The following is a 20570-nucleotide window of genomic DNA, read 5'->3' as shown; positions in this document are numbered from 1 at the left end:
TATAGGGACCAGTTGCTATAGGGACCAGTATCTAGGGACCAGTAGCTATAGGGACCAGTAGCTATAGCGACAAGTACAGTATCTAGGGACCAGTATCTAGGGACCAGTATCTAGGGACCAGTAGCTATAGCGACAAGTATCTAGGGACCAGTATCTAGGGACCAGTATCTAGGGACCAGTAGCTATAGCGACAAGTATCTAGGGACCAGTATCTAGGGACCAGTATCTAGGGACCAGTAGCTATAGGGACCAGTCCCAGGAGAGTTCTGTAGATGAAGCTCAGCCAGTGGGTTCGCCTGCGTACTGTTCATACAGTATAGAGATATACAGACAGTATAGAGATGGCCAGTCAGATTTTGCATACAAGGTACAGTGGTAGGTGAGATGTTTACAACCAGTAACAAATCACAATGCACAATGGACACAGTGTCTAGAGACCACAGAGTTTGAGAACCTGTAAATATCTATCTGAGTACCTAGAACTGGAATGAGGAACTGATTAGCTGATAAGATACCGTGAGGACAAGCCATTACAAGAATTCCCTGTACCCGTACCCGTACTTGTTACACATGGTGAATACACTTTCTATTCTATTCTCTTGTATGTTGGCCTTATCACTTGATTATGCTCTTAGTCACGTGTTTAGAAAGGAGATGCACTTGTGAGTTCTAGAGAGTAGTAGCACACTGACTTCCTACGTTAAATGCAATTATTGTAAATCACTTTGGATAAAAGCGTCTGCTGAATGACTGTAATGTAATAAAAGTGCTATACATGTGCATTCCGTTTACAGAGAAAGACTCTCCTTCTTATTAGGAGAGAGTAGAGAATGTTGCACTCTGGTATCACTTTACCTGTCACAGTATGACAGACCGTGGGTCTAGTAACTCTGGTTACTGGCTTTATCCTGTAGGTGGTGTAGTACTGGTTTTATCCTGTAGATGGTGTAGTACTGATTTTATCCTGTAGGTGGTGTAGTACTGGTTTTATCCTTTAGGTGGGGTAGTACTGGTTTTATACTGCAGGTGGTGTAGTACTGGCTTTATCCTGTAGGTGGTGTAATACTGGCTTTATCCTGTAGGTGGTGTAGTACTGGCTTTATACTGTAGGTGGTGTAGTACTGGTTTTATCCTGTAGGTGGTGTAGTACTGGCTTTATCATGTAGGTGGTGTAGTACTGGCTTTATCCTGTAGGTGGTGTAGTACTGGTTTTATCCTGTAGGTGGTGTAGTACTGGTTTTATCCTGTAGGTGGTGTAGTACTGGTTTTATCCTGTAGGTGGTGTAGTACTGGTTTTATCCTGTAGGTGGTGTAGTACTGGTTTTATACTGTAGGTGGTGAAGTACTGGCTTTATCCTGTAGGTGGTGTAGTACTAGCTTTATCCTGTAGGTGGTGTATAGTACTCGGTGTTCATTCTATTTAAGGTCTTTCTACTATTTCTTTACAAACACTAACTAGCTAAACACAGAACTACTGACACTCACTCCACGGTAGAAGACCTGGGTTTGGGAGCTGAATACACAGCAACTCAGGTCCTCCCTGGTTGAGGTACTGAAATACACACACACACATACACACACACACACACAAACTGATACAACAGTTAATATGGTTTACTATCTAAATCATTTATCATTTTTCAGAACTTTCAAGCCAATAAAGCCTTGAATGGAATTAAATTGAACTGAGAGAGAGAGAAAGAAAGTCATGAATTGTGGGTTTTTTTTTGTTTACCCGCTTTGACAACATTTACTATGTACAGTACGTCATGTCAATAAAGCTATTTGAATTTGAGAGAGAGAGAGTAGAAAGAGAAGAAAATGTTGATGTCGTTGTTGTCATCAATATGTCGCCCACATACTCCAAACACAACACATCATCAACACAATCATCTAAATGCAACACACCATCACTTCTCCCCGGGGTGGGAGACACATTATATAATCCATCCATAATGGAGCTGTAGTTCTATTGATTTACATGATACCATAGGGAGCTAACCGACCACTGACCTCTATCAACCTCTCTCTCTCTCTATCCCTCTACCTCTCTCCCCCACTCTCTCTCTCTATCCTTCTGCCTCTCTCCCACCCTCTCTCTCTCTCTATCCCTCTACCTCTCTCCCCCACTCTCTCCCTCTATCCCTCTACCTCTCTCCCCCACTCTCTCTCTCTCTATCCTTCTGCCTCTCTCCCACCCTCTCTCTCTCTCCCTCTATCCCTCTACCTCTCTCCCCCACTCTCTCTCTCTATATCCTTCTGCCTCTCTCCCACCCTCTCTCTCTCCCTCTATCCCTCTACTGTACCTCTCTCCCCCACTCCTGTCTCTCTGTCTCTATCTCCCTTCACCCCTCCCTCTCTCTCTCTCTCTCTCTCTATCTCTCTCTCTCTCTATCTAACTATATCTCTGTCTGTCTCTACCGCTCTCTCCCCCTGAATCTCGCTCTCCCTCTCATCATTTCCATCATCTCTCTGTCTCTGTCTCTCTCTCTGTCTCTCTCTCTGTCTCTCTCTCTTGATTTCTCTCTCTTCACGGCCCTGACCTGATCCCCTCCCCTCCGTCTGTTGTGTTCTGTGGAGAGACGACAGGTGGCCCAGGATTAATCAGCGACGGAGATTCGGAGCTCAGCGGAAGTGCATAATGACCTTCTACACCAGAAGTCCCCTATGCTAGCTCCCCTATGCTAGCTCCCCTATCCTAGCTCCCCTATCCTAGCTCCGCTATCCTAACTGCCCTATCGTAGCTCCCCTATGCTAGCTCCTCTATCTTAGCTCCGCTATCCTAGCTCCCCTATCCTAGCTCCCCTATGCTAGCTCCCCTATCCTAGCTCCCCTATGCTAGCTCCTCTATGCTAGCTCCCCTGCTAGCTCCCCTATCCTAGCTCCCCTATGCTAGCTCCCCTATCCTAGCTCCCCTATGCCAGCTCCGCTATCCTAGCTCCCCTATCCTAGCTCCCCTATGCTAGCTCCCCTATCCTAGCTCCCCTATGCTAGCTCCCCTATGCTAGCTCCCCTATCCTAGCTCTCCCTCCTCACGCTTCTGCGCTGGAAAACCAGTCGTCCACGGCGTCCTCTGCATGGCAGATCAGCCTGGCTGGCGGCAGAGCTATGCTGAAGACTGCACCTCCCTCCATCCCACCTCCCTCCATCCCTTCATCCCACCTCCCTCCATCCCTCCATCTCACCTCCCTCCCTCCATCCCACCTCCCTCCATCCCTCCATCTCACCTCCCTCCATCCCTCCATCTCACCTCCCTCCCTCCATCCCACCTCCCTCCATCTCTCCATCTCACCTCCCTCCATCCCTCCATCTCACCTCCCTCCCTCCCTCCATCCCTCCATCCATCCATCCCTCCATCCCACCTCCCTCCATCCCTCCTCCCTCCCTCCATCCCACCTCCCTCCATCCCTCCATCCCTCCTCCCTCCATCTCTCCTCCCTCCATCCCTCCATCCTCCATCCCACCTCCTGATTGGTCGGAGAGGCTGTTCAATAGGAGGGTAATCTACTTCTCTCTGGCAGTTCTCCCTCAGCCAAACACAGACATATACGCACACTACACACACACACACACCCACACACATCTGTGACAAAGAAAGAGCATTATCTGTTACGCTCCACACAAGCACACATCATGTCCCAGACCAGACAGACCAGCGTGTCCCATGCTAGCGAAGGCCGGCCTGGTCAAACAGGACGGTCGTGCTGCGCTAGCGCTGGGCTCACTGTGGGGCATTGATCAGCTGAGATGTATGGCCATCAATGACAAAAGACCTTAGCTGTGTGTACACAGTTGGCTGGTTGTGTCTGTGTGTGTGTGTGTGTGTGTGTGTGTGTGTGTGTGTGTGTGTGTGTGTGTGTGTGTGTGTGTGTGTGTGTGCGCTCGCAATGACGTAGTTGTGGGGGAAAAGCACACACAGCTACTACCTGTGCTAAACATCTTTGTTTTGAACATCTGCTCACTGTTAGTGTGTGTAATAGGCAGCTTCAATGAGAATTACAGTCAAATACACACACCTGCGCCCGCAGACACACGCACACACACACACACGCACACACACACACAACCGCACATTTACAGCCGTTTCCATGACAGTGAATGAGCGACTAATCACACACACACACACACACCTGCTGTTGACGGCATCTGGCTTCACCGACCAGGCTTGGAGAGGGAGGAGAGACCAAGACACAAGGACTTTACAGACACACCATGAAATCTAATTATAAGCACAGCACTTACCGTACATGGATGGACATACGACGAGGTCACCACCCCTGGTTTTTACATCCAGAGAGACTCTAATCTACAACACACACGCACGGACACACACACACACTCGCTCTGTCTCTTGTTGACACACTGAGCATGTGACCAAAATTCAATGACCTTGGATTCTTCAGCAGCGCTGAGCTCGCACTGAGAGAACAATGCCTGTCACACACACACACACACACACGCAAGGGCACACACACAAAGATACTGGTACACACCCACTCACACACAAATGCGGAGAGCCGTAGCCACACACACACACAACAGCCAGCGATGCTTAATTCCCCCTCTCACAAACACACACGCCCACTCTCACAAACACACACGCCTACTCTCACAACCCCCCCGCCCCCCCCCATCCATTCATGCGCAGTGAGAGAGAGAGGCTGCGCACGCAGGCGGGGGGGAGGGAGGGGGGAGGGAGAGAAGGAGGAGAGAGAGGAAATCAATCAGCCCTACATCACCAGCAGCTCCCCCTCCCATCACCCCCCTCCACCCTACCTACCCCCCCCCCCCCCCTGCTGACTGCAACCAGCATGACTCTCCGTAAATATTAATGCAGCCTGACATCATCTTCCTCTGCGGCAGGACATCTCTCTCTTATACAGGACAGCAGCATGTGTGCTACTGTATATATAAGAATACCATGGAACATGACATGAAAATGAAATATCTCTGCAGCCCTAAGCGGCCTGAGTTATTCTGCAAGGCAGCGTGGGAGTTATGCTCCAGCAGAAGAGAAGTGTGTGTGTGTGTGTGTGTGTGTGTGTGTGTGTGTGTGTGTGTGTGTGCTTCTGATCCCTTCCATGTGAAACAGCTCAGAGGTAATCTGGTTAAACTGCAGTCATAAGAGAGCAATTGAATAGAGCAGCCAGTGGAGCATGTTGCCTGGGCAGCCCGCTGGTCCCAGTCCACATACCAGAGCCCCCGGGCCCAGTCCACATACCAGCGCCCCCGGCCCAGTCCCCATACCAGCGCCCCCGGGCCCAGTCCACATACCAAAGCCCCCAGGCCCAGTCCACATACCAGCGCCCCCGGGCCCAGTCCACATACCAAAGCCCCCGGGCCCAGTCCACATACCAGAGCCCCCAGTCCCAGTCCCCATACCAGCGCCCCCGGGCCCAGTCCACATACCAGCGCCCCCGGGCCCAGTCCACATACCAGCGCCCCCGGGCCCAGTCCACATACCAGAGCCCCCGGGCCCAGTCCACATACCAGCGCCCCCGGGCCCAGTCCACATACCAAAGCCCCCGGGCCCAGTCCACATACCAGCGCCCCCGGGCCCAGTCCACATACCAAAGCCCCCGGGCCCAGTCCACATACCAGAGCCCCCGGGCCCAGTCCACATACCAGAGCCCCCAGTCCCAGTCCCCATACCAGCGCCCCCGGGCCCAGTCCCCATACCAGAGCCCCCGGGCCCAGTCCACATACCAGCGCCCCCGGACCCAGTCCACATACCAGAGCCCCCGGGCCCAGTCCACATACCAGCGCCCCCGGGCCCAGTCCACATACCAGAGTCCCCGGTCCACGCTGGAACTCAGGATAATCTATCCTTGTTTTGATCACAGCCAATCTGCAACAGCCTGTGATTGTTATGTACTGTAGCCAAACAAACCATCTATACAAATTATTGTACATATTTTATCATATATTACTATAGTCAACTATAATGTAGCAAACCATCTATAAGATTCAATCTATCAAGTTATGAACCAAACCGTCAAGAGCAAATCCCAGTGATTACCGGCGGCTTTGGTGGAGGGATTCACAATTTCAGGAGGGTATTGGAGTGAGAGGTCAGAGGAGGGTGACGGTGAGGTCAAAGGTCAGGACAGCGTACCTCCGGGGCCGTGGTGGTCGAGCACAGAGGTGCAGTCCAGCAGCAGCCGGCGAGGGCCCCCCAGACCGGGCAGAGGCAGCAGGAGCGCCCTGGGCAGCGTCAGGGGCATCTTCTCCCACGGGCGTCCTGGCACTCCAGCCGAGGCGAAGATGGAGGTGCGGGCCCCGTCAGAGGGGTCCTGAGATGGAGGTGCGGGCCCCGTCAGAGGGGTCCTGAGATGGAGGTGCGGGTCCCGTCATAGGGGTCCTGAGATGGAGGTGGTCCCCGTCAGAGGGGTTCTGCCACGCTGCGACGGATGAAGGCCTGGAGGAGAACGGGAAAGGGTTCAACAGCTCAGCAGGAGAGTGTGGATGGAGGGTCAGAGAGAGATAGAGATCCCTCCCTCTGCCTGGGCTAGTTTAAAGAGAGATCCTTCCCTCAGCCTGGGCTAGTTTGCTGAACTCACACTGACATAACAATCTTCCCCTCTCTCCCATTTCTCAACCCCTCTGCTCTCCCTCTCAGACTTAACCCTTAGCTGCTAACGCTACTCCAGCTCTCTCTCTCTCTCACTCCTCTCCCCCACTACCTCTCAAACGTGTTAGCTTACTCCCTTCTCTAACTCAGAGACCCTCTTGTGTTCTGTCCTGATATTATGATTATTATTGAAAGCCATTGGCCGCTATGATGACATCTGATATTTGTCTCGTCCTGTTAAAAGTCAATAACAACTCTGAACTTAGGAAAATAACCAAGGCTACTCTAATTTGAATGAGGCTGTTTGAGAGGTTTGGTGTTTAAATAAAGGCTAAAGGCTTGCGTCGGAAGGATCCAGTTGAGGTGGTTCGGGCATCTAGTGAGGATGCCTCCTGGGCACCTCCAGGTGTTCCAGGCGTGTCCGGCTGGGAGGAGGCCGCGGGGTAGACCCAGGACCAGGTGTCGGAATTACATCTCTGAACTGGCCTGTGAGTGGCTAAAGATTCCCCAGGCAGAGCTGGTTGATGCTGCTAGGGAAAGGGATGTCTGGGGCCCCCTGCTGGAGCTGCTGCCTCCGCGACCCGACCCCGGATAAACGGAAGACGATGGATAAAGGCTAAATAAATAAATGAATAAAATCCTAGTAACCTGCCCAGTGGTGCGCAGGCCATGTTGTTTGGAGTACAGTAGACAGCTGTGTGCTGGGAAATTCTTGTTAGGCTAGTGCACCAGTGGTATGGGTCATCCAAACAGTAGGGCAATTTAATTCCATGATATATATAGGCTATATCAATAGGCCTTATGACTGAGCAAGAAGTATGAGGTTTGATTAGATGTATTCTTCTGTGCAAATGTTTCAGAATAGGCTCTAAACGAATGTATTGTTACACCACGGGACGGGTATAACGCATGGATGTAGCACATGAATGTATTAGGTATAACGTTAGCCTGTTTGCTGCAGGCCGGTTTTTTGTGTCGTAAATCACGAATCTGCTGCCTCCTGTGCAATTTAACAGGGTTGTCATAGAAACTGTCCGACAGTCATCTAGAGTCCGCATAGTCCGCCAGTACTGTAATTACAAGCGAATAACATGTTTGTTTGTTTTTACACTATGGAGATTATAAAATACGACGATTCAGTTAAATGTGCGAGTTAGTTCAAATATCTCTGTGGATACTATAAATCAACTGCTCGTGAATCGGGAATCTGCGGTTAGGAATAGTAAATTGGCAAACAAAGGGACGTCGGCCAGCCCACCAGCTAGAGCTAACTAGTTTTTGCAAAAAAGTTCAGACAGACGCCTTGAATTTGGGTGACACTCGTCAACAGTCAGCTAGCTAGCTATCAAGTATTTACTACAGCTCCGGTTATGTGGCAGGACTATTGGGAACGTGTATCGTTTGCAATGCAATGGAATGCTAGCTAGTTAGCATTAGCCAAAAGAGGGGCGTGCTTGCTAGTTAACGTTAGTCCTGGCTAACAAGTGCTAGCTAGCTAGCTATTATCGTTGCCGTTCCACTACAGCTGGCCAACATTTGCTAGCCAGCTACTAGGGTAAGGCAACAACAACAACACAGGTGGCTGTGCTGAGACACTGTCGTTCTGATCTTGATTGACAATAGAGCGAAACGATGGACACGAATGTTCAGAAGCGCCGGGAGAACAAGAAATCACTGCGTGTGAAAGTTATCAGCCTCGGCAACGCGGAGGTGGGGAAGGTGAGTCAGCTAACGGCACGCTGGGCTGGTACATTTCAGGGCAAAACTATCAGCTAGCCAAATGTGCCATTCTGTTTCACTATGACAACACCATGCTGTGATGGTCAATGATCATTATCCTTCAATATGACTGTCTGATAACATCAGATTACGCTTTTCTAATCAGTTAACTCGGTGTTGTCCAGGGACTGACCGGGCCAGGCCACTTCACAAGTTATTTCTCATCAATAATTGCCTACCGGTGTGCCCTTGAGCAAGGCACTTAAAGGAGAATGCTCGTTTTTGACAACCTGGACCTTATTTACGTATGCATATTATAAGACGTTTGACTCACCGAGATAACTTTGGTGTAATTTGGAGGCCTGTAGAAGAAATTTAAAATCCAGCGCGAGCCAAGTATATCCATGTAATGGCGGCGGACGGGGCACTGAGAATGCAGCTTGTCTTTATGAATCGCTAGTTGTGCTTGCATAGAGCGAGGGATTGTTGTGGTTTTTCACATGCCTCTGTAATATGATCTTTAGAAATGTCTTTAGAAACGAAATAGCTTCCCCACTTGCTCCAGCACGCATGCACACAGCGCGCAAACTGGCTATTCTCCGTCTGTAGGCTACACTCGCGGCTCACATTCTCTACGCTACGATCGGCGTCCATCATATTCTAAGTCATCTTCTATATCCTCAAAATCTGATAAATATTCAGGCATACTGCACACAATATTCCAGGCACCAACAAGCCGATCGTACAGTAGAGAATGTGAGCCGCGAGTGTAGCCTACAGAGTAACGGAGAATAGCCAGTCTGCGCGCTGTGCGCATGCGTGCTGGAGAAAGTGGGGAAGCTATTTCGTTTCTAAAGACGTTTCTAAAGATCATATTACAGAGGCATGTGAAAAACCACAACAAGCCCTTGTACTATGCAAGCACAACTAGCGATTCATAAAAACATATTGTTGAAAACAACCGTTTCGCGGCAGAAAATAGATTTTTTAGAAGCTGCATTCTCAGTGCCCCGTCCACCGCCATTACATGGATATACTTGGCTCGCGCTGGATTTTAAATTTCTTCTACAGGCCTCCGAATTACACCAAAGTTATCTCGGTGAGTCAAACGTCTTATAATATTCCGTAAATAAGGTCCAGGTTGTCAAAAACGAGCATTCTCCTTTAACGCCAACACTAGTTCCTAATTGTAAGCTGCTTTATATAAAAGCATATGCTAAATGGCATAAAATCTAAATGTACTGAACTGCTAAAATAATCTTATTATGATGATAATGATAAATAATAACTGACCTCTTTAGTGGAACGCACAAAGGTTGAATGTTACTGCATCTTCACCTACCAAGAATTATGATCCAGGTAGACAATGCTCTGCCAGCCATCGTACCCATGACAAGGATCCCATTCTCTCATTCCAGAGCTGCATCATCAAACGTTACTGTGAGAAGAGATTTGTGCCCAAGTATCTGGCCACCATTGGGATCGACTATGGCGTCACCAAGTAAGTGTTGGTGTGGTGCTTTACACCAGCTCAGTGGCCTTGTGATTAGAGTGTCCGCCCTGAGATTGGGAGGTTGGGGGTTCGATCCCCAGCCGAGTCATACCAAAGACTATTCTATTTTAAAAATGGTACCCATTGGCAATCAGCATCAAGGGTTGGATTGGGGGTAAGTCCCTGCGACTTACTAGCGTCATGTCCAGGGCGTGGACTTGTACATCAAGCTGCCTCACGCTAAGGAATCAGGAGACAAGCTCCTGCCCTATGGGCCACTAGGCTCCAGAACCATTGGTTCTCAAGGGGCTCTTTTGGGGATATGATGTAACCGGCCTGATCCTGTAAGAGACACTGATTCTGTGCTTTGTACGTTTCCCAGAGTCCAGGTGCGAGACAGAGAGATCAAGGTGAACATCTTTGACATGGCGGGACACCCTTTCTTCTACGAGGTGCGTGCACAGACCAGCGACTCACCTCAGATCAGCCGCCGGCACCGCTGTGGCCAAATCTCACCTCCTGACTAGTGAGAGAGGCAGCCTTCTCAAATCTCACCTCCTGACTAGTGAGAGAGGCAGCCTTCTCAAATCTCACCTCCTGACTAGTGAGAGATGCAGCCTTCTCAAATCTCACCTCCTGACTAGTGAGAGAGGCAGCCTTCTCAAATCTCACCTCCTGACTAGTGAGAGAGGCAGCCTTCTCAAATCTCACCTCCTGACTAGTGAGAGATGCAGCCTTCTCAAATCTCACCTCCTGACTAGTGAGAGAGGCAGCCTTCTCAAATCTCACCTCCTGACTAGTGATAGAGGAGCCTTCTCAAGCTGTGTGAGTGCTGCAATATTTTTCCATGGACTGATCGCTAATATGCCAGCGACATACAGAGGCCAAAAGTGTGAGTCTCACTTACTCCAGAGTTCGAGAGTTGGCAGACATGGAATAAGATAAGATCAAGATATGATAAAATACATAACATGGCACTGTTATATCTATCTATCTATCTATCTATCTATCTATCTATCTATCTATCTATCTATCTATCTATCTATCTATCTATCTATAAGTGATGGGTTCCATCGGGGGCAGGTGGAAGGGTGGTGGTGCTCAGGGTTCCATGGGGGCAGGAGGAAGGGTGGGGGTGCTCAGGGTTCCATCGGGGGCAGGTGGAAGGGTGGGGGTGCTCAGGTATTGTTCTAGAGTCTGCTGGCTCAAAGGAAGGCTTGAACTGCTCTGTTTTGCGCAGGGAATCTCACACTCATCCCTGGTGTAGGTTACTAACACCACCAGTAAGGGGCGCTGTCGTACCAGGGGCGCTGTGCTCTGCTTTAGCTAAACAAACACAGCGTCTCTTATCTCCCTTTAACCAGAGCACACACTCACACGTCATTTGTTCCTGGTTCCTCTCTGGCTGCAGGTGCGTAATGAGTTCTATAAGGACTCCCAGGGGGTGGTGCTGGTGTACGATGTGGGGCTGAGGGAGAGCTTCGACGCTCTGGACAGCTGGCTGGGGGAGATGAAGCAGGAGATGGGCTCCCAGGCCAACATGGAGAGCATTGTGTTCGTGGTCTGCGCCAACAAGGTCCGTGGCGGCTCAAGTGTGTGTGTGTGTGTGTGTTGACATATGTCGGCTTGTGTGTGTGTGTATTTAGTCAGCCTACCACATCCTTTATTCCTGTGTGTGTGTGTGTGCGTCCGTGGGCGTGCAGGTGGACCTGACCAAGCGGCGTGTGGTGGACGAGGGCGAGGGCCGGCTGTGGGCGGAGTCTCGAGGGTTCCACTACTTTGAGACGTCTGCGCAGAGCGGAGAGGGCATCAGCGAGATGTTTCAGGTCAGACTCTCAATTCGCTTTATTGCCGTGCAGCTTTGTAACGTACAGTACGAGTACGGTAATAGGAATTTGCTTACTGTCATGGTGCATAACATTGAGACAATATTAGACAGGGTGAAGGATGAGACAGGACTGTGCAAAGATCCATCCATCCATCCATAGTAGTGCAGTCTGTGTATACTCTATACCAGGGGTGTCAAACTCTTGCCCGCGGGCCAAATTTGGCCCGCAGTGTAATTATATTTGGCCCGCGAGGCAATACCAAATGACTACTAGAGCTGGCCCGCCAGTATTATACAGCGCATTCACCGCTAATACTACAAATCCCATAATGCTCTGCTGTTGTTTTGGCGCGTCAATCAAGACAGGACCCAGAAACGCCCTCTCTTCTGTGACAGTAGTCATAGCAATCTCATACTACAACTGTAACCGTGTTACCCCTTCTTAAAAATGGCAAAAAGAAAGGCAGAAAACAGAAGCTTTACGTTATGTAACGTCTCACTGTGATAGAGACACCTGTGTTGACCTAGCCGGCCGCTGTGTTTGCTCTGTTCCTGTTCATTCAATCCTGTCTGCCTTCTTGCCGGCCTGTCTGCCTGCCTGTCTGCCTGGCTGTCTGTCTGCATGCCGGCTGTCTGTCTGTCTGCCTGGCTGTAGGACAGTCAGGGTTTTACAAGCTTCTCTACTGAGCAGATGGAGCACCAACACTTGTGTCTGAGGGCATAGTCACATATGTTAGTGCACACCATTGATGCGCACCAAAAGCGAAAGTGATAAGTGCATATTCAATGTTAAAGCAAAACTTGTTTGGGTCCATATTAAAATTTTCATTTGTTCAATGTTGGCCCGCGACTTTGTTCAAGTTTTAAATTTTGGCCCACTGTGTATTTGAGTTTGACACCCCTGCTCTATACTGTGTGTGTGTGTATGTGTGTGTGTGTGTGTGTGTGTGTCCTGTACAGTACATTACAGGTATACATGTAAATACACACACAGGTTACCACAGCAACCGGAGCAGAGAAGGATGACAGAATCATCCATTGATGGATTGATTGTGTGTGTGTGTATATGTATATGTATGTGTGTGCACGTGTGTGTGTGTGCGTGTGTGTGTAGGCGTTTTTCTCTTCCATCACTGACATGTGTGAGAACGGTGGGAAGCGGCCTGTGTCCGAGGTCAGTGTGGGCTTCACCAAGGAGCAGGCCGACACCATCCGACGCATCCGCAACAGCAAAGACTCATGGGATATGCTGGGGGTCAAACCGGGAGCTACGCGGTGAGTTTTACGCACACGCACACACGCGCACACACGCGCACACACACACACACACACACACACACACACACACACACACACACATATATTAAACAACATTTTGCAACTGGCTACATTAACTATGGCAGTTGGGATGAGTGTGAGTTGGCGTGGAGTGAGATGTTTGGAAAGGGCACTCCTGCTTGCACCTGCAGCTAGGATGCGGCAGCCATCTTGCCACACACACGCAGCTTTGCCTGGACTCATTGTGGATCAAAGGTTTATTGAAGCAATAACTCACTCAAGGCTGTGGTATATGGCCAATATACCACGGCTGCGCTGCGGTCATAGGAATGAGGCGCAGCCGAGTCGACCAGCACAACCCGTGGTATATTGGACATATACCACAACCCGCAAGTGAGTGATTGCTTTTATACAACGCCTACATCATCAGGAAACATTTATGGGATAAATACCTACTATTTCAGTCTTAATTTTGGTATCGATGTTAGTGAACTCCGCCAAGAAAGGTAGTTCCTAAAACGATCATGTTGCTATGGAGTTTTTGAAACGACAAACAATTAGCCCTAGCATATACAACGTCTCTTAACCAATCAGATTGCGAGGTCGGAACTACCCGTGGTATAATATTGTATAGTTATTGAACATAACCTTGGTGTTCCGGAACATAAAATGGATGTTATTATTTAGAGTGATCAGCTCACTGTCCTTATCCCCACAGAAAATTCACCTCACAGGTCTACAAAAGCAACGTTCAATTAGACTTAATCAGCTGGCAACACACACACACACAGACACACACACTGACACACACACACTGACATACACATTCTGATATTACACTACCGCTGTTAGTCTCACTCTGATATTACACTAACCACTGTTAGTCTCACTCTGATATTACACTAACGCTGTTAGTCTCAATCTGATATTACACTAACATTGTTAGTCTCACTCTGATATTACACTAACGCTGTTAGTCTCAATCTGATATTGCACTAACGCTGTTAGTCTCAATCTGATATTACACTAACGCTGTTAGTCTCAATCTGATATTACACTAACGCTGTTAGTCTCACTCTGATATTACACTAACGCTGTTAGTCTCAATCTGATATCACACTAACGCTGTTAGTCTCAATCTGATATCACACTAACACTGTTAGTCTCAATCTGATATCACACTAACGCTGTTAGTCTCACTCTGATATCACACTAACGCTGTTAGTCTCAATCTGATATTACACTAACGCTGTTAGTCTCACTCTGATATTACACTAACGCTGTTAGTCTCACTCTGATATTACACTAACGCTGTTAGTCTCACTCTGATATCACACTAACACTGTTAGTCTCACACTTTGATCCCCTCAGCAGACTAAGGTTTCACCTCTTGTTTCCAGGGAGGAGGTTAACAAGGCGTACAGGAAGCTGGCCGTGCTGCTGCATCCTGACAAGTGTGTGGCACCAGGAAGTGAGGATGCCTTCAAGGCCGTGGTGAACGCTCGCACCTCCTTGCTCAAGAACATCAAGTAGACACGTCCCGCCAACCACTGACCAACCACAGACACTGACGGGCATCCACACTGAGAACTGCACTGATTGGCCCAGGAGCAACCTCTGCTAACTCCTCCCCCTCCTATCTTCCCTCCCCCAACAGAGGCTGAATCCCCCCCTACACACACACACACACACACACACACACACACACACTCCTGCACCCCCGTCTCCACAGACATGCTCAGACCCCATAGAAATCCCCATCCATGTAGTCTGCTGTAGACTTAGTTTTTTCTACTTAGTTTTTAGCTTGGAATGCCAATGTGACTTGCTGTAAAATAACAAGATCCACATATTAGGTTCAAGGTTGTTTATTTGTACATACTAGGGGTACAATGAAATGTTTTCTCCCATGTGGGTGTATATAACAGTATTATGTTTACTTGACCACAGTGTGTTCTGTACGGTACGTCCATTTGCCTGCTCTGCATTGAGGTAAGGGTCAAACTATTCACCTGTGTGTGTGAGAAGGAGCACGAGACAGTGGTCAACATTTTCAGAGCACAAGGTAAAGTGCAAAGTAGTGTAATATGTTTAGTATGTGAACCAGGTTGTCTCCGTTTGCAGTCTGTGTGAGTAAGTCATGATTATTTAGTGCATTGCATGCACCCCAACATTTAGGATTCCAATAGGAATTGGATGTTGGTCAGTTTTAAATATGATGGGCTTACAGGAGGAGCATGGTAGGTGAATGTGACCCTGTCAGTTGTCTTTAGGCAAAAGCAAAACAAAATGTGTTTCTCAAAACACCTTGTGTTTCTTCAATGCCCTCTTGTGCAAATAGCATGTACAGTACAAACCTAGAAAGTACAGTATGTCTTTGACCATGTTACTCCTTTAATTGTCCCCCACCTGGCAACACCGACGGACTTTAGAGCCCACCACCAGGGGGCGGCTGCCACATTTCATTTGTCCCATTGCCAAGTACACTACACTTTGAACATAAAAAACTATGCTTGGTGTGTCAGTAAAAGTATAGTCTATTCTACTCAGCAGGCCGACTCCTTTCTACAGTAAATCCAGAGTTCAGAGCTGGAGGTTTTTAGTAGCTCCGTTGGTGGCTATTGTAGAATGCTTTGAACAGATGGACAGAGGTAGGTACAGACCAAATGAACAGACAATTGTCGTACCTTCGTATTGCATAGCCTGTTTTCAATGTGTGTTTTTTTAAAACACTAAAGCAATTGCCATGACATGGTTGCGTCGCCCCTTCCGTTATAGAATGGTCCCCGTCGTGGTTGTTCTGCGTGTTGCTATGCATAACCGTTCCACCTGTGTCCATATAACTCATTACAAATTCCTTATAAAGGCTATTTCTATGTATATAAAGTATATTGCTATTTCTTCAAGATGAAAGCAGTCAGAGATATCTTCGCCTTTCAGCACACTGGACTTCCCAGTGTGCCATGACACATTTAAACTTCCTCCACTGTGCTACGGCCTGACTTATGTCAAACTGCAGCTGCTCACAAAACACTTTAATATGGTCGCCTCCATGGTTCAGAAATTGCTCACCTGTGCTCTTTGGGAGGCAGGTAAGGTCAAAGACTGAGAAGGACTGGAGCACATTTCAGGCCTGCTTGAACCGATTGTCCAGGTGTTTTACTAGCTCTGTGTCGTAGCACTAGATCAATGTCCTGAGAAAGCGCATGATCTGAGAATCCTTTTCACTGCTGAGTTCTCAAGATAAATATGGGTGATCAGAGACGGCATGCTGAGTCATCTCTTTGACAGCATCATAGTTGATCTGGCTCTCCTGAATCATGGTCTTTGTGTGTTCAGGAGATGGCTTCAGACATCAATAACGTGGTCTTTCTGAAAAATCTGACAAGGTGTTCAGGTGAGGCAGCACTTTGTTAAGCATCAGCAGTGTATTAGACTCACGAGTCAGTGTCTTAACGCTCCACTCCACTAGAGACTGAAGACATTCATTCAGATTTCTTCGCTAAAAGTGGGTGTTTGAGAGATTGAAAAAAACCTGCAGTGCAGAACCAATCTGTCTTAAGGCGGTCCTCTGAGGTACAGTACCAGTTCTCCTCTAGTCTGGGGCCTGTCTCTTTCTAGTCTGGGGCCGGTCTCTTTCTAGTCTGGGGCCGGTCTCTTTCTAGTCTGGGGCCGGTCTCTTTCTAGTCTGGGGCCTGTCTCTTTCTAGTCTGGGGCCTGTCTCTTTCTAGTCTGGGCCTGTCTCTTTCTAGTCTGGGGCCTGTCTCTTTCTAGTCTGGGCCTGTCTCTTTCTAGTCTGGGGCCGGTCTCTTTCTAGTCTGGGCCTGTCTCTTTCTAGTCTGGGGCCGGTCTCTTTCTAGTCTGGGGCCTGTCTCTTTCTAGTCTGGGCCGGTCTCTTTCTAGTCTGGGCCGGTCTCTTTCTAGTCTGGGCCGGTCTCTTTCTAGTCTGGGCCTGTCTCTTTCGCAGTTGTTTCCCCGGTCTAGAGGGGAAGCGCCTAGGATGACGCATCACATAATCTTCAGGTCTGGACCAGTGTGGTGGTCCACACACAACATACAGCAACGTTTTTGCTTCAGATGTTCGCGCTCCTTTTTCTTTCTATGGAAGTGGCTTGTAGTAGGCAGGCTTTCGTTCCCCCAGCCCCCAAAATGGTCAGATCGGCATGATTCACGTACAGCAGGTGACCTAGTTTGGATTCAAAATGGCGAATTTTGCTTAAAAGGCATGCTTGCATTAGGCTGTGTTCACACAAGATTTTGCAAGCTGCTAAAAAAAAGCGAGGCGCACAGATGTGCCCCTGGCCGACACGCTTTTGGGGGTTAGCTCACAAGCTAGCTAACATTAGCTAACTGGCAGCATTTGGCTGTAGCATATTGTGCTAATCTTTATGAAATTATATAAAGTTCAGGGTTTTCGTATACATCTTGGTGTTCTCTGGTGACAAGGATGTGCCTGCCCCACAAAGTTGATTGGACAATCACAGAGCGATTCATCTGCACAAAAGATAAAATATGCTAAACGTTTTTGGAGCTCATAAAACATGTGGCGCTTGAGCAACGCACCCCAAGCCCGCTGCTCCATAGACAACAACGTAAAGGAACACAGACACTTTGAAACTAGCTAGCAGCTAGGATGTAGCCACACAATGTTTGTTGACTACTAGCAAGCTAGATGCTACAACAAAGTTATGATAGGAGCTAGCTAGTAGTTACTAGCAGCTACAAGTTAACTAGCAATGTATATTGTCATATCATGTTTAGATAACTTACCCTGCTCCCTGAAATCCTTGCTCGTGGTTTCCTCCAACAGTGAAACTCAAGGATGTCCAACCAGTCCCACTGCGGTTGTTGTGCTCCATTGCTTGGTGGTCTTATGGATCCGAATATCCAGCAAACGGCGAGAGATAGCTTGGTCAACTTTTTCATTCCTAATGCTGGAGTGTGGGTCCTCTGACCAAACAGATCAGGGCCTGGACCTCGCTGACTGTCCAAGCTGATTAATGTTCGTTTGCCATAGAAGTAATTCCCTCTCTGTTCTTGCTCTCTTCTCAATGCTATTGTGTATTTTTAAATGGTGGTTGTTGCCAGTGAACATGACCATGGGAGGAAGTTTTTCTGCCGATTTCATTGACCAATCAATGGTCTGCAGTATTGCATTTCAGCACGGAGAGTACGTTTAGTAGCGACCACTGAGCAGTAGCTCAAATCAGCATGGGTATTGCGGCCTATCACTGGTCAGTTGAGCAGGCCTATCACTGGTCAGTTGAGCAGGCCTATCACTGGTCAGTTGAGCAGGCCTGTCACTGGTGAGTTGAGCAGGCCTATCACTGGTCAGTTGAGCAGGCCTGTCACTGGTCAGTTGAGCAGGCCTGTCACTGGTCAGTTGAGCAGGCATATCACTGGTCAGTTGAGCAGGTCTGTCACTGGTCAGTTGAGCAGGCCTGTCACTGGTCAGTTGAGCAGGTCTGTCACTGGTCAGTTGAGCAGGCCTATCACTGGTCAGTTGAGCAGGCCTATCACTGGTCAGTTGAGCAGGCCTGTCACTGGTCAGTTGAGCAGGGATTCTTGAACGGTGCAGGACGATAAGGACTCAGCCCCAGTAATGGTGTGGTCTCTGGCCATGGGCTGCCTGTACACAGAGCTCATAGTAACACATAATGTTTGTGGAAGCTGCTGTTGGTTAAGGAGCTAATGTTAGCTGCTAGCAGGTGGGAAGACACGGTACTTACATGCAAGGGCTCAGATTAGGAGCCCACTGTGATGATCAGGTTTAGTAGTAGTATTGCTGTACATACGTGGGCATGCCTAGCAATGCACAGGACAACCACGATGGGCTCTATTCTAGTGGCTTATAACGGATAGTTATGGTAATAACGGATAGTTATGGTAATAATGGAGAGTTATGGTAATAACGGATTGTTATGGTAATAATGGAGAGTTATCTAAAAGCATTTCCCATGTTGCTTTAAACATACAGTATAGAGGTATATACTGTAGTATTGAAATTATAATGGGAGTTATAGATCAGGTGTCATAAAGGTAGATAATGTACAGCTTTGATACAGCATCAAATGTATAGCACATCCTAAGCCATTCATACACATGTGCAAAGATTACTGTATGTCAGGGACTGAAATTAATTGAGATCAGCCTGGAATGGAGCCCCCTTGATGGGAATAGTGGCTTATGTTCGCTCTATAGATAAATCTAACCTAGAAAAGCCCATCCCGTTTACACACTCAACAGCTGCACATGCTGACCACATGCATCCTTGGGTGGGGGACGACAGGTTCATTTTAGGTGTGGCTGACTGCGCTCAGACGGGGCCGGGGGGGGGGGGGGTTGGGAGGAGGAGAGAGAGGGAGAGCCTGGTGGAGAGAGAGAGACGTAGTGGTCTGGTCCCGACCAGGCAGATTGATAGACATGTTCTCTTTAGCCCAAGAAAAGCAGGAGAAAAATAGTGAAATGCATTAAATATAGAAGAGCATGTGAAATGTGTCAGTGAGGATCATGAGTTATCAGCATCCAGGCTTGCACCCCCTATAGAGGCTGCATGCTCAACGCTGCCCCAGCTAACCCACCTCTCACTAGGCTAAACTCCCCTGGGCCCTGCCTAACATTTACACTGGAATACAGAGCTGCGTTTCTACTGATTGTTGATGCTTGCATATTAATAATCATTGTTTATTTATTGTATATATATCCATTACATGTTTTGTATTCCTGTATTGTTTGTGATGATGTGTTAATCCAATTCAAGACGTTATTTATCCGCCTCTGAACACGTACTAAAAAGTTTGCTGATGACCTCATATTGTTCAGAGCCGGTGATTGGTCGATGCAGCTATGGCATCAGCAGTGCCAACCGTGAAAGTGACGTTTACATGATGATGATTACAGCGCTCCGGACTGAATGACATTTAAAATCAGGCCTTGGATCCACTGGGGGTTTGTTTTTTAGTCAAGATTTTAAGATTTTTTTTAAATTTAAGGACTTACATGGTGGTTAAATGTGACACTTGCCAGTTGACTTTAGGCAACACCAAAACAAATGTGCATAATGTTATCTAGCTAGCTAAACTACAACAGGGGAGTGGTTATCCTCACGTGGCTCGCTAGAGGACAACATTCTCTACCATTTGAAAATATGACGATTCATTTAACATGCCTACTTCTACAAAACGGAACAACGGACATATTTCATACTTCCATCCTGTTTCCTCTATGCCCTCTTATAAACGAGTGAGACTAACCACCATGTAGATCCTTTAAAGATGACATCACTTCCTGCTGAGTATCCCAGAGGGCCTCAAACATTCAGAATACGGTATCTCAACGTTGACCTGCTCTGGACAGCTTGGTCCAGCAGAAACACGTTGACGTGCTCTGGACAGCTTGGTCCAGCAGAGACACGTTGACCTGCTCTGGACAGCTTGGTAGAGCAGAGACACGTTGACCTGCTCTGGACAGCTTGGTAGAGCAGAGACACGTTGACCTGCTCTGGACAGCTTGGTAGAGCAGAGACACGTTGACCTGTTCTGGACAGCTTGGTCCAGCAGAGACACATGTTCTTCCCCCAAAGCCCTCGTCCTCCAGTGGGTCCACGGCACCATCACGAGAGGTTCTGATAACCCTGAGACACGGCATGGTTCTGATAACCCTGAGACACGACATGGTTCTGA

General features: G+C 48.2%; 1 protein-coding gene across 1 annotated transcript; it reads left to right on the top strand.

Annotated features, from left to right (window-relative positions):
* Nucleotides 1–8203: 8203 nt before the first annotated feature.
* dnajc27 (DnaJ (Hsp40) homolog, subfamily C, member 27) lies at nt 8204–14421 on the top strand (the record flags this gene model as incomplete). The annotated part of the gene is made up of 7 exons (XM_084446695.1): nt 8204–8290; nt 9709–9791; nt 10165–10234; nt 11194–11358; nt 11486–11608; nt 12725–12885; nt 14289–14421. The coding sequence occupies 7 exons, from the start codon at nt 8204–8206 to the stop codon at nt 14419–14421; spliced, it is 822 nt and encodes a 273-aa protein (XP_084302821.1).
* Between the last annotated feature and the right edge of the window lie 6149 nt (nt 14422–20570).

Source organism: Borostomias antarcticus (assembly GCF_949987555.1).
Source record: "Borostomias antarcticus genome assembly, chromosome: 12".
Lineage (NCBI taxonomy): Eukaryota > Metazoa > Chordata > Actinopteri > Stomiiformes > Stomiidae > Borostomias > Borostomias antarcticus.
This window is presented reverse-complemented; position numbering and strand designations above follow the sequence as displayed.